This window comes from Lepidochelys olivacea (assembly GCF_965140295.1).
Source record: "Lepidochelys olivacea isolate rLepOli2 genome assembly, chromosome: 1".
Lineage (NCBI taxonomy): Eukaryota > Metazoa > Chordata > Testudines > Cheloniidae > Lepidochelys > Lepidochelys olivacea.
The window spans coordinates 32,908,012-32,922,359 of NC_140411.1; the positions used below are offsets into that span (position 1 = coordinate 32,908,012).

Here is a 14,348-nt window from a genome sequence, read left to right on the forward strand (position 1 = left end):
AACCGGCCCGGCCTGCCAGGGGCTTTCCCTGCACAAGCAGCAGAACAAGTTTGGGAACCACTGATCTAGACCATACCTGACAGGTGTTTGTCTAACCTGATCTTAAAAATCTCCAATGATGGAGATTCCACAACCTCCCTGGGCAATTTATTTTAGTGCTTAACCACCCTGAGTGTCTCCTGTTCTTCTTGTGGTGTACTCAGACAATAACTGCACCACAACTAAGGTGGGGCAGAGTTTGTCTGGGGCTTACCCAGGAAGGACAGCTCTGCTTTATGGGCGGGGAAGGAAGGAGGTCAGAAACTGTTGTAAAAAAAGATGCTCGGTGGTCAGCTTTGCAGCAATAGCTCCCCCTCCCCCTCCAGGAATGTGAGGTCCGAAGGGCATAAAGGTGCAAAACCTGGGTGGGGCAAGTCTCTTTGTTCCATGCAGAGTGGAAGCCAGCACCCACCCTCCCTCCCCTAGTGGAGGTGAATGGCAGGCTGGGTTAGGACCTGCTGTGGGCATAACTCTTGTCGCTCCTTTTATTTCATCAGGACCTGGTGAACTGAAGACATCTTAATTGTCTAAATTATTTTTAACTTGTTTTTTCCTTAGTTTAGTCTCTGATCCTACCTCAGTTTCACTGGCATTCACTTTGTTAGGTGGTGGATCACTACTACCTTTTCCAGTGAAAACTGAAATAAAAAAGTCATTTAACGCTTCTGCCATTTCCACATTTTCTGTTATTGTTTCCCCTCTTTCCCCCCGCCCCATTAAGTAACGGACCTACCCTGACTTCCTCTTGCTTCTAATGGATTTATAGGATGTTTTCTTGTTACCCTTTAGGTCTCTAGCTAGTTTAATCTTGTTTTGTGTCTTGACCTTTCTAAATTTGTCCCTACATGCTTGTGTTTTTTGTTTAGATGCATCCTTTGTAATTTGACCTAGTTTCCACTTTTTATAGGGCTCTTTTTTTGAGTTTGGTTCAACGAGGTGGTTTCTTGCCATACTTCCTATCTTTCCTACACAGTGGGAGAGTTTGCTCATGTGCCCTTAATAATGTCTTTTTGAAAAAACTACCAATTCTCTTGAACTGTTTTTTTCCCCTTAGACTTGCTTCCCATGGAATCTAACCTACCAACTCGCTAAGTTTGCTAAAGTCTGCCTTCTTGAAATTCATTATCTTTATTGTGCTGTTTTCCCTCCTACCATTCCTGAGAATCATGAACTCTACCATTTCTTGATCACTTTCACCTAAGCTGCCTTCCACTTTCAAATTCTCAACCAGTTCTTGCCTATTTGTCAAATCAAATCTAGAACAGCCCCTCCCCTTTCAATCAAAGTTAATGGTAGTTAGGTACCTATCTCACTTAGCCGCTTTTGAAAATCCCACTAGACACCTATCTGCATCTTAGGCACCTAAATAATACTTCTGTAAATCTGGCCCTAAGCACTTAAGTCACTTCTGAAAATTACTCAGGCACTTTTGGAATCTTTTCCCATGTGTACCCAGTAAGTCTCACTCAAGCCCTCAAGCATATAAGTTATCTTATTTCAAAAAGAAAGAAAGAAAGAAAGAAAGAAAGAAAGAAAGAAAGAAAGAAAGAAAGAAAGTTTTATAATTTCACACAGTAATATAATAAATGCTGCTTTAGACTTCCAAAGAAATGAGGAATCCAGCTCTTCCCAAGCCATGAACTCCACTGGGCAGCTATTAGAAATGATGATTTTTTTACCATATTGTTATAGACCAGCTAGCACTGTGGAGCGTCAATCCCTGAGTGGGGCTTCTAGTCATTAGTGTAATGCAAATAACATAGAATGAAAACTGACTGTACAAAGAAGTTTTCCATATAACTTTGTACTGACTCATTCAGCTAGGTGTCAGAGTAACAGACATGTTAGTCTGTATTCGCAAAAAGAAAAGGAATACTTGTGGCACCGCAGAGACTAACCAATTTATTTGAGCATAAGCTTTCGTGTATGATAATCAAGGTGGGCCATTTCCAGCACAAATCGGATCTGTGCTGGAAATGGCCCACCTTGATTATCATACACATTGTAAGGAGAGTGATCACTTTAGATAAGCTATTACCAGCAGGAGAGTGGGGTGGGGGAGAGAAAACCTTTTGTAGTGATAAACACCCATTTTTTCATGGTCTGTGTGTATAAAAGCATCTTCTGTATTTTCCACAGTATGCATCCGATGAAGTGAGCTGTAGCTCACGAAAGCTTATGCTCAAATAAATTGGTTAGTCTCTAAGGTGCCACAAGTACTCCTTTTCATTCAGCTAGGTGGAGAACCTAATTCCATAATTATTTTGGGGGGAAGAAGTGGGCAGATGGCACATTTCAGGGCTCTCAGAGTTTTACTACTTGATCTGTTTATGGACTGAAAATAAAGCATTTAAAGAAGACAGCAAAATATATTATGTGAGATGTATACTGAGACAACAAAGGCTGAAAGATTTTCTGGTTAGCTCAAACACTCCTTGTTTTTCATTCTCAGCCTTCATTAGAAAATAAGCCAAAGCCTTTTTCTTCTAATTTAAGAGAAAGAATATGAAATTACGTACTTTTAAGTATGGCCACTATGGCTCACATTAAAACTTTACGTTCATGAGGTGCAGTTCTGAGGATCAGTTCATAGCTAAAGCTGAGCTCCATGGGATTTATGTGAACCTGAAAATTAATAAATTGGCATCTTAGTGGTAAAATATAATGGATAATTCCCTACCTTCGCCAGCTGATTTATCTGGATTAGAGCCTGTAAAAGTTCAACTACAGGTGTCTTCACGGAATTTTTAAATAAGGAAATGATAATCCTTATGCTAAGGAGTTTACTAAACACTCCTTTGATTAATGCACCGTTGGGAAGTCATATGTGTAATCAATATTATAGGCACAGCCCCCATATTATTTGGAGAATTCCAGCTGTTATGTCACTTATTACAAATGTATTATTTATATTAATGAACCTGATAATGCTGCTGTAAACTTTTAATCTATCAGAACTTGATTTTTTTGTCAATCAGCCTGTCCATTTTGTATTCTACCAGTGCAAGAGAAACATTTGCAAGTTAATTAATATCTTCAGAAGCAAAAGGTTGCTTCTTTTGCAGCATAACATTCAGTAAATTATCAACACACTGGTATTCTGTGATGGAGTCAGGAGAAGGAAATAACAGGGTTATAATTGCAGAGAGCATACTTTTTTCTGAACTATTGTTTGGACACTCAACTAATCTTCTGAGAGCACAAAACATTTTTTTGCAGTGGCAGAACCAAAGCTTAAAGATGAACTGGAAAAACAATCACTGTTTCAGATGCCAGATTAATAGTACCAGGATAGGTTTATAGACTCAAACAGTATTGTATAGACTGCAAAGGGCCTATCTGATCACTGACGCACAAGGGATTAGATCAGGCCTCCTAGTCCTATTCATGAATGGGAACGCTCCATGCATATATCTCCGACCTTCCTCCAAAAGAGGGGATGAGCCATCTCTGTGGCACCACTTGCATCCCCCCATTCTGGATCCTGTAGAGAGTCTGCGCTGGGAAAGGGAGTGTAGATTGAATAGACTTGAAAGAAGACTAGGTTGGCTGGGGGGACAGGTCCAAGGGACTGCAAATCGTCCCACCTCTGGCCTATAGAAATCAATTAAGAAAAAAAAGATATATAGTATATCCCTGCCCTATATTTTCTTTTCTGCAGAGAAATGACATCTCCCTTAGGATTCCAGAGGGACCCATATCTAAAGAATGGCCCTGGTAGCACAATTCCAGTGGAGTTTCATTGCATGGGAGGTATGGGCAACAGTGCAAGGGCAGAGAGAGGGAGAGGACTTCTACACAGATGATGCTGACCTTCTACAGATGTCCTGGGGATCAATACAGATCCCTGGATGTGTGAGGTTTGGAGATGTCCCCAGTGGTCTTTTCTGCAAGGTGACCAAATACTACACCTTTCTCTCCCTGACAGGATGATGAGGGAGAGATCTTTTCCAGGGAATCCGCTTGGAGATTTCCTTCCTCTGAGGTCTCTGTCACAGAAGGGGATGATCTTGGCCAAGGAAATTCACTGTTGGATGAAGTCTCTTGCTCAAATATGTGGAAAGAACTGGGGGTAATGAGGAAGGGCTCCTGGCTAAAGAGCTCAGATTTTACATCAGGAACCTCTGTAAAAACTCCTCTCTGGCAGTAATATGGAAAGGGAACAGAGATTACTACTGGAAGTGGCTAAACAAGGAGACTTGGTTGAGGCTGTGTTCCACAATGGGTTTAAAAGATTGGTCTTGCCTGAGTTGGGCCTGCATTTATTTTTATTTTAGAACCTGTTTCCATAAAATTAGCTAACATTGAAATCTTTGTGGGGAAACACTCTGTGGAATGGTGGCCAGTTTACAGTTGCAAATAAACACCTACTAATGCTATGGAACCTGAGAATCAGCTCCTGTTTCAATTACCTGACAAATTAGAATTCAGGATTTCCTTTTTGAAACCTAACGCAATGCAGTGAATGCAGTTCCCCAGTCTGGGTTAGGTGTTAATGTCATCAACTGTTGCAGGATACTAATGTTACTCTAACTCTGGTCTTGCAAATGAAAAGCAATGTCTTTGGGATATTGCACAGGGATTTTAAAGGTCTTACTATTTTTTGTTACATTTAATCAAGGAATGTTAAAGGGATTGTTAAGGATGCTGGCCTTTTTTCATCAGTGTGACCCCAGGAAGATATCAGTAAATGTAACATAATTAATAAGAAGATATTAATAAAAGAATATGATCATAACATCGACAGCAATTATGGAAAAACCTAATGAACCTGCCAAACTTATCATCAATGCTAGACATACAATATAAATCATGACATTATACTGAGCCATGGATTATTTTATATTATAGCAAATTATATGGTCCTCATCCCATCTGAATCAGTAAAAATTGCCGTTTCATCTCCATAAACTTTCAGACAGTCATAATGTACCTTATTTCTAAAAATATCATTTCTGTCCTTTTACTGAACATTTACATTCCTGGAGTCTAATATCAATTAAATTGAAGTGAATAATTGCCTGATATGTGAGAAATGCATTTACCTCATACATATATATATTTCTACTTCATATACTGAAAACAATTATGTATGTATATTAAGCCCTTTGTTTCTATTGTGAGCAATTCATAAACCTTCTCTAGCGAATGCTATGAAAGAGAAATGATTTCTCCTTTTTTAGAAAGTGTTAAAAGCTGCCACCCAACATTTTGTATACATAACAAATTATTTCTCGCACTGTAGTCTTCCCTAACAACAACACAATTGCTTCAATAACATAAAAACTATAAAATGGCTTTTGCAGCACAAATCTTAGTAGTGCATAAAATAGAAAACAGAGTGCACCTATTGAACAAAAAATATCATGCAGAATATATTTCTTTATTGCAAACTTTTAGAGTCCAGAAGATCATACTGCTTATGCCGTGTAAACATTATTTCTTTTCATTTACTACATCAAAAGAGCAATCTATATTTTATACTTAGCAATAATGCACCATTATTAATGTGCATGATTTTGAATAGTCAGAAGTTCTCACTTTCTTTAGACACAGCTTTTAAAAAACAAAAAAGCAAACCAAACCAAACAAAAAACTGAGCAAAAGGAAAGGAAAAATCCCCAAAAGAAATGTCAGGGAGAAGATATAGGTCAGCAGTGCCAGAGCACATAATGTAATACAAAATTGGGTGGGGGGGAGAAGCAGGATGGAACAGTTACTATATAAAGATTTATATTAAACTCCTTACTATGGCAATTTGATCAATTACCAAAATGTATAATTTTAACACAGGCTGTGCCAAAAAGACACTCTTTTTCTGTAATCATGTTAAACAAGCCCTAAAACGCATCTTTTAAAAAGCTCTTTATAATGTAAAAGCCAGGGCCTCCAAATGATCAGACTGACACATTACAAAATGTAATGAGGTATGTTAGTCCAAGAAACAAATTACAGGCCTTGTTATTCCAGATTAATCTGAATCCATTTTTTTTTCTCAACAAACAAACAGACCCTGGAGGGTGGTGATTAGCTACTGTGTGCTTGTGCTCTAAGGTAAAGCATTCTCACTGAGTTCTATATTCTCATCTAAACATGTTGCAGTAAGATTTTTTTAATTTCACAGGGAATGAAAATTGCCCCAGGTGCTAAAGCTCTAAGATCTAGTAAAGGTCCAACCTAAGTGATACATAGGGGTTTTTGTAAACCCTCTGCAATCACAATACACTCTGTAAATCAAGATGACCATACAAATCTATGGCATATATCACGGATGGCCAAACATACCGACCCTCCAAGATGCATAGGACAATCTTCAGAAGTTTGAGAGCTGAGGCGCGCCTGCAGGGTTCAGCGCTTCAGCCCTGTGGCAGGGTGATGGGGCTAGGGGCTACTGCCCTGCAGGGTCAAGGGGGTCTCAGGGCTTAGCCTCACAGGGCACGCCTGCCAGGGCTCAGGACTTCAGCTCTGCTCCCACTGAAGCCCCAAGCCCCAGCAGGAGCCTCCCCTGGGGCTGAAAGCCAAGATCCCTCTCCTTGCTGGGCGAAGCCCCACCATCCTGCCACAGGGCAGAAGCCCTGAGCTCCCCCAAACAGTCTGGTAGGTGGAGTCTGTGGGTGTGTGGGGGCTCCAAGAGCCACACTTTAACTGTAAAAGAGCCGCATGTGGCTCACGAGCCGCAGTTTGGCCATCCCTGGCATATATTGTCTCTGTAGCTCTCCCTACAGCTTTCAATGTATATTTTCCTATTTTTATCCCTGATTTTACTTTTCTTATTGCTGACCAACTTGGGTGGTTTTTAAAGGTTTTCCTTAACCCCAATTTTATGCAATTTAAAATCTGTTAAAAGCAAAGCTAGCTAGAATCAGAAATCAAAAAAGTTCCTTTCCTTCTCCATAGGAAGGTGTGTATCCCATGTTTAAAAATGTGTTTACATATGCCAGCAACCTGAAGTACTAACATTCTCCTAAAAAGTGCATTTGCTTTACATTTCACTACATCTCTGGGTGTTTTTCAGCCGCTGGTTTAACTCAAGAGTCAAGTCATCTGAGCACCCCATGTAGCTTTCATTTTCAACTGATGCAAAGGCAGAGAAAAGGACAGAGAAAGAGTGCTCTATTTACTTCTGCCATCCTGCAGATCTGTTGGTGAAGGCTTAGGAGGAAAAATAATCTTGAAGATAAGAATTAAAGGTTACTGAAGAGAAATCAGCCATGGAAAAGGGGTTCTTCATTGTGTACCTTGCTGGGTCCATCTGTAATAAGATATTGATGGAACATGACACAAATAAAGAAATATAATAGAGATAATCTTTTTATTTTGTTCAGTTTCTCATACACACAACAGTCACAATACTTTATTCTGGGTAATAAGGTACAATAAAGGAAGTATATGACACTTTCAGTTGTAGTGCTTTTGATAGATACAAGTTGTTACAGTAGAGGTTTATTATTTCATTTTTTCTTAACACAGAACCCAGTGCAGCTCCTACTGATGTCAAGGCTACAGGTTTGTCTGTATCAGAGATTCTGGTTGCGTGGAAACATATTAAAGAAAATCTAGGAAGACCACAGGGATTTGAGGTATGAATACAGAATAACATAATAAAAAGCATTGTTATTGTTGCTAACATTGCATTTTGCTAAAGTTTGGAATGGTGAAACTTCAGTAGACGTTATGCTCATAATATATGACTATCTGTAGGAAAACAAGGGCTATAGAAAACACAGCTGGGGTACTGGCATAGCCTTTATTGCTTGTTCATGCTTTTAAACAGTCCATTGCAAGCTCTTATAGGGTCCCTAAGGGTACATCGACACTGAAAAAAACCCCTCTGTAGCAGCGAGTCTAAGGGCCCAGGTCAACTGACTTGGGCTCATGGGGCTCAAGCTGTTGGGCTAAAAACAGCAGTGCAAGTACGGCGGTACAGTCCGGTACACTGTACAGCAACATATTGATAGCCAGTATGGCATACTGGAAAGACACGGGAGCAGCCAGCGGCCCCACACCTGAAGCTCCTCTGGTGCAGCTGTACTGCCCCCAGCCCCTCCCCCTGCCCTTCCATGGAGCTGTGTCTCCTCCATCTGTACAGCGGCAGCCCCACCAGAGGACAGATCTGGGGGGTGGGGCTGGGAGTTGTAGAGCCCCGCCCCCCAGGCCTGTCCTCCAGCTCCGCACCCCTGCCCTGCCCGCAGCCAGCCCTGGAGCCCCTGCCTCCAGCTAGCCCTGCCCACGCCCCTGTCTGCAGCTGGCCCCACATCCACTGGTGCCCTGCAATTCCCAGGGCAGTAACCCTGCACACCTGCTTCAATGAGGGGGCCAGGGAGCAGCTAGGAACCACACATGTGCACACCCTAGGGTGACCAGACAGCAAATGTGAAAAATCAGGACAGGGGGTGGGGAGTAATAGGAGCCTATATAAGAAAAAGACCCCAAAATCGGGACTGTCCCTATAAAATCGGGACATCTGGTCACAGTAGCACACCCCCAGGGAGTGGCGGGGTTCCACACATGTGAAACGGAGCTCATTTCTAGTTCAGGCCCATTTTTCAAAAAGAACTTTAGGCAGGGTTAACATACATCCGTATTTTCCCGGACAGGTCAGGCTTTTTGGTTCTTAAATCGCCGTCCAGGAGGAATTTTTAAATACAGATGTCTGGTAACCCTGTTGGTACAAAAAATACATATTGGGGCACATCCCTTAAATCAGAACTTTTTATAGGGAACCGGTTGTTAAGATTTTGGCAGCTCATCACAGCCCCCAGGTAGCGTGGGATGTATCATGGGAAGGGGGTGGGGAGATCATGGGGAGGGACTGGGGGAACCTGGTGCTCCGGGCTGGGGGGTGGGGTAGGGAGGAGTCACATGAAGGGTCAGATGAGGATGTCTCGTGCCTCCACCCCCTACCGATAAGAAATGGATTTTATTTGCACAAGTGGCTAAAAATAGCAGTATAAACATTCCTGCTCAGGCTGGGGCCCTGGGTCTGGTACCCTGAAAGAGGGGAGGGTCTCAGGGCCTACCCTTCAGCCCAAGAGGGAATGTCTCTACTGCTATTTTTAACTGTGTAGCACAAGCCAGAGTCAGTTAACCCAGGCTCTGAGACTGGCTGGCTTGGGTGGGGAAGGGTGTTACAGTGTAGACATACCCTAGATGGTCCCAAAGAGTTGAAAGAACTGCAAGTCAGCTAGTGTGATGACTTCCCTGGCTACAGAAGTTTAAGTGTGGACAATTTTCAGGTCTAAGCAACCTGTTCAAAATAGTTATTTACTGAGAGACATCCCTGTGCATTGCACTCCTTGAGCAAACATAGAAGACACAATCACTGTCTTTTTTAGTGTGCTTTCTTAGAGATTATTGCTGTTGGTGATGGCTTGGAGGACATCTGCTGGACAGAAAATTGCTGGGATAGGTACCATAAGGCGGAGAAACCTGTTGAGTCACCACAAGGAAGAGAAGCTCTACGTCAGGGATTGGCAATATTTGGCATAGGGCCGGGACGGTTTGTTTACCTGCAGCATCTGCAGGTTCGGCCAATCACAGTTCCCACTGGCCGTGGTTCGCCGTTCCAGGCCAATGGGGGCTGCGGGAAGTGGCGGCCAGCACATCCCTCAGACCTTGCCGCTGGGACCTCTGGAGCTAAATGCATGAGCCTCTACTGCATGAGCTAAAAGCCATATGCCCTTTCGGTAAGGCTGTAGAGCAAACTCATTAATCTCTAAGTGGTCTCAGTGCCACTAGATGGGACAGAACACCACGATCCAGGAGGTGCGTGAGTTACAACTGCATCAGGATCTGCCATGTTGTATTGCTGCCACTTAAGCTTATGCTTAACCACGCATGCTTAAGCCCCTTTGACTTCAGTGGGTGTTGGTCCAGGCAATAAGTACACAATTCAGAGAAACCATTTTTAGAGAGTTCTTTGTTCTCATATTCCCGTAGTTAAAAACATGTCTGTTTCCACCTTTCCCAGTCCCTCTTTTATACTGTTATTCACTGGAGTGAAGTTCCTGAAAGTCATAATCCAGATGCTCAGATATTGCATTTCGTCCTGAACCAAACAAAGTCCAAACCGGAGAAATCAGTTTTAGGACAATAATGAAAGAGGATTCTAATTGCATCCAATTAAATATGAAGAAATATCATATCTGGACTAGTGTCATAGTCCAATCCAATATACACAAATATATTGGCTTTGCCTGTATTACTGCTTTTAAAGATCATGCCAAATAGCTTAAGGCCATATTGTACCATCTCACGCAGTAAAAGTCAGAGAGAGAAACGGAGAAGAGTAAACTCTGGTAATGGAGCCAGTGAGATTTCCTATGAGAGCTCTTCTCTCCTTCTGGGAGGAGAGTGAAAGGGGGTTATATCCTCCAAACCCCGGAGATCCTGGGGTTGTGCAGTAAAAGGAAGTTTCAGCCAGACCGAGGGGATTGCCTATCCATTCTTCTGTCCATTCTCACCACCAGCATCACAGCTTACTCAGGAATCATGATGACATCAGCTAACCTCATCATGCTTGTCCAGCATATTTTTTTTCCTCCCTGGAGGAGTGAAAGTGCAGAACAGATGTTAATGATGCTACCAGCAGCTTTAACCTTAGCTGGATTTTCAGCTGGAAACACCACCAGTTTTGGAGGGAAGCAAGCAGCCCTGTCCCCATTGACCCAGCCTCATCCTAACCATGCAGTGGTTATGTCCTTGTTGTGGCTACTGGGTAGGAATGGAGAAGGCTGGTATGTTGGCTTCTCTGCTCCCTTTTGCATTTTTGTGTTTCTGTGGTCCCCTTCTACTTCTCACTGCAGTAAGTGTATCTTTTCTATTTATTTGCATTCCCAAATATGTTTGTGGATCTGTCTAGTGTAGTCATACCAGTCAATGACCCTGATCTATCAACCCAGATCTTTTTTTATTATTATCCTGTGTTTCATTTACCATGTAATTCTCCACACTGAATTCTGCAAACCACTTATCAGTCCTGGCTTGTTATATTTTAGTCACACTCCTTCCTTGTGTTGAACGTGCCCCTTTCCCTGTGCACATGACTTGCTACTATCCGGAAAAGTTGGTAACATACGGTGTTCCATTTATTACAGCTAACTGCTATATAAAGAGAACAAAATTATGCCTAGTACAGATTGTAGTGGCACTGCAAATGTACCTCTCTCCATTCTGAAGTCTTTCCACTCACTAGTAATCTTTGTCTTCAGTCTCCAAGATAGTCTTTTATCCTCTGAATAGCTTGCTCACTACACCCTGCCTTTTAACCTCAAAAACGAGGCTTTGTGTAACACCCTTTCAAAAAAATGTGATGTCTAAATAAATTATGGCTACTATTTTCCCTGCCTTTATCCCATTGATTTCATTGATTCTCAACATGTTGAGGTTTATCTCAGCCTTTCCACATTTATTCTGTCTTGAATGAAATAATTAGACTTTTATTTCCCAAATGAAAGTGTTTTCACTCATGATGACAACTCTTTCTAGAAGAATATAGCTTTGAAATCATCTTCCTTTTTTGTTGGTCTGTCATATAATACTGCTTCATATAGCAATGAACATGTTAATTTGTTTGAGATGGTTTCTAGTAGGTAGTTCACTGGGCTTTCTTCAGACCAGGATTGTCTTCCTCTGTGGTTGGAATGTCCTTAGGACATCTGGAGTGCAGTCTAAATAATAAATATTACCTGCTTCAAGTCCTGTGTTAGCTCACTTGCAGAAATGAGGTTGGTGATTATTATTAGCATTGGTGTTTATTACTACCGTCTGCTTGTGCTGTGCATCTAGTTTAAACTGATAGTCTGGGGTTTTCAAATGAACCTCAGGGAGTTAGACACCTAATTCCCATTGGATTTCAAGTCATGAGTGTAGAAATCATAGAAGTACAATTTTTTCCCTACTCCTCCTTTCCCTGGTGGGCACGGGAGTAAGTTTCTGTTTCCTTTTTCTGGGTGCATCTTACTCTTCTTTATGAGTCAACAGCTAGGGGATTCAATGTTCCTCCCACACCAACAGTGCCAGAACTGGGGGGGGGGCATCCATTTTTGGTCACAGGCCTGCCCCTTCACCTCCTCTTCCCCTTGAAGGCCCTGCCCCCCGCAATCAGGCCAGCAGATGGAGCCCAGCTAGGGAGCCAAGACAGCATGGGGCATTGCAGCATGGACTCTCCACTTGCCCAGGGTGGGGGAGGGGTCCAGAGCAAACCTCAGCCCATGTCCCCGCCCTGGGGCCCCTCTCCCCAGGCAGGTGGAGGGTCCATGGCTTCTGGCTTGCAATGCTCTGGCTTTTGGCTTGGTTGGGGGTGAGGCCTTGGGTAGAAGGGGCCACAGAGGGGCCCACCCCACACACACACTTTTAGGAAGGCTCTGCCACCGCTATGCCACACCCAACCCCTGTTCAAAACTTTCCTGCAGACAAAGGGGCATTTCAATGAATAGCTCCATCTCTTCCTTACCCCACCAGCCTCCAGCGGAGTTTTCAGCTGAGCAGCCCGTATTCTGTCAAGTAGGAGAATAAGACTTACTCCCTCGCATCCCCAGAAGGCCAAGCAAGAGGGAATGAGATCCAAAGATAGTATTATTGACTCATTTGAAGTGGAGAGATTTAAATGGCAAGGGGCTAATGGTTTGGAGGACTAGCATAGGTCATTGACTCTAATCTCCATTTAGGCTTGTAAAAAAACCCACATAGCTCACCCAATGTGACTGGCAATTTCTATCAGGAAGTCCCAGAAGTGCAACGGGAAAGGGTCTTGGATTGAGAATCATTGGCAACAAGGTCAAAAATAGCTTGTAAAATGCCTGCCCTCTCCCATGGTCTATTTCCCTTCACATCCCCTAAGAACTAATTTAATTCACAAAAGATTTTTAAAGTATTATTGTCCATGACGCATTGTTCACTGTGAAATGACATGGTGCTGGCTGAATCCATGAACAGCAAACAAAAACTGCCTGAAAATCCAGCTACTTCGTAAAAGGCGAGTTTGCTAAATGTTCTAGTTACAAGTAATTGCTGATGAAGAATAACTGCAGCCCACAGGTAAAATGCTGCCCTTGTGTTCAAATGCTATTGAACTGTGAGCAAAATGACTTGAAAGCATCAAAATAACAGCAAGATGCTACATTCTCATGCCTCAATTCGTATTCTGCCTGTGGTCAATACAACCTCTTTGGTCTTCACATTTCCTGTCTGTTTAGCAACAGCATTATTAACTAGATGTTTTACCTTTTGAATGTTTGGTCTCATGTCAATGAAAGTGACAGAATAGTTACTAGAGATGGACAAATCAGCAATGACCCAGTTTCAACTCCATCCCCCTTTGCACTTTGTATTGGGAAGCAATGAAAGGCAAAGTAACTTGTTCAGTTTCACATTGTCATCCCTGAAAGGCAGCACTAACAGTTGTCACACAAGTTTTATGCCAAGCTTGTTGTGCTCATTTATATCTTCCAAAGCACACATTATTTCTGGCTTCAGTGCAGATTTGTTAGCAGCCTCTGACCTTGCTAAAAATATGCCAACAATGCGTTGATAAATAAAGCCAGTTTGTAAGCTTCCACAAAATAGTTCAAATAATAGAAGACATAAACAAATGTGCATCGAAGTTTGCCTGACAGCAGCTGTTTACCAGACAGACTGATTTAATATTTTTGTGGGGACTTAGGAAAAACCTGCGGCAGAAGTGAAAAACAGATATGTAGCCAGACCCAACAAGAAGAGTTAGTGCAGAGGTTGTTTTCCTTTCCATAGGGTGTGTGGCTAACACCTGTTTTTAGAATCCATAACAAAGAGAAAATTACCGGTTGGCCTCAGGCATTAGTTGCTTTCCACCCATCACTAATGGGGAAAAAATTGAAAACCTAATCAGTTGGCAGGAATAAGGGCTTTGGTGTTGATTTTTTTTCTGCCTTTTCATCTCTGAAAAGCTAAGGGCTGAGATTTAAATCGCAGACAAGATCACAGAGCTGTTGTGTCAATGTCATTGAAATTCCCCCAAGAGTTAATAGCTTGAGGCTCAGATTAGACCTAGTTCAAAGATCACTTTGCCAAACAGTAAATTCAGAGAATATGGAGTACCATTTTCAGATAGGGTTATTGAACATAATGACTATTCATAGATTCATAGATATTTAGGTCAGAAGGGACCATTATGATCATCTAGTCCGACCTCCTGCACAAAGCAGGCCACAGAATTTCACCCACCACTCCTGCGAAAAACCTCTCATCTATGTCTGAGCTATTGAAGTCCTCAAATCATGGTTTAAAGACTTCAAGGAGCAGAGAATCCTCTGGCAAGTGACCCGTGCTCC

General features: G+C 42.3%; 1 protein-coding gene across 1 annotated transcript in view; it reads left to right on the forward strand.

Annotated features, from left to right (window-relative positions):
* Positions 1–14,348, forward strand: part of CNTN5 (contactin 5) — a 998,629-nt gene that overhangs the window by 964,822 nt on the left and 19,459 nt on the right. The window contains exon 21 of the mRNA XM_084613389.1: positions 7,510–7,619. Coding sequence (XP_084469515.1) covers positions 7,510–7,619 — 110 coding nt within the window. The remainder of the gene's footprint in view (positions 1–7,509; positions 7,620–14,348) is intronic.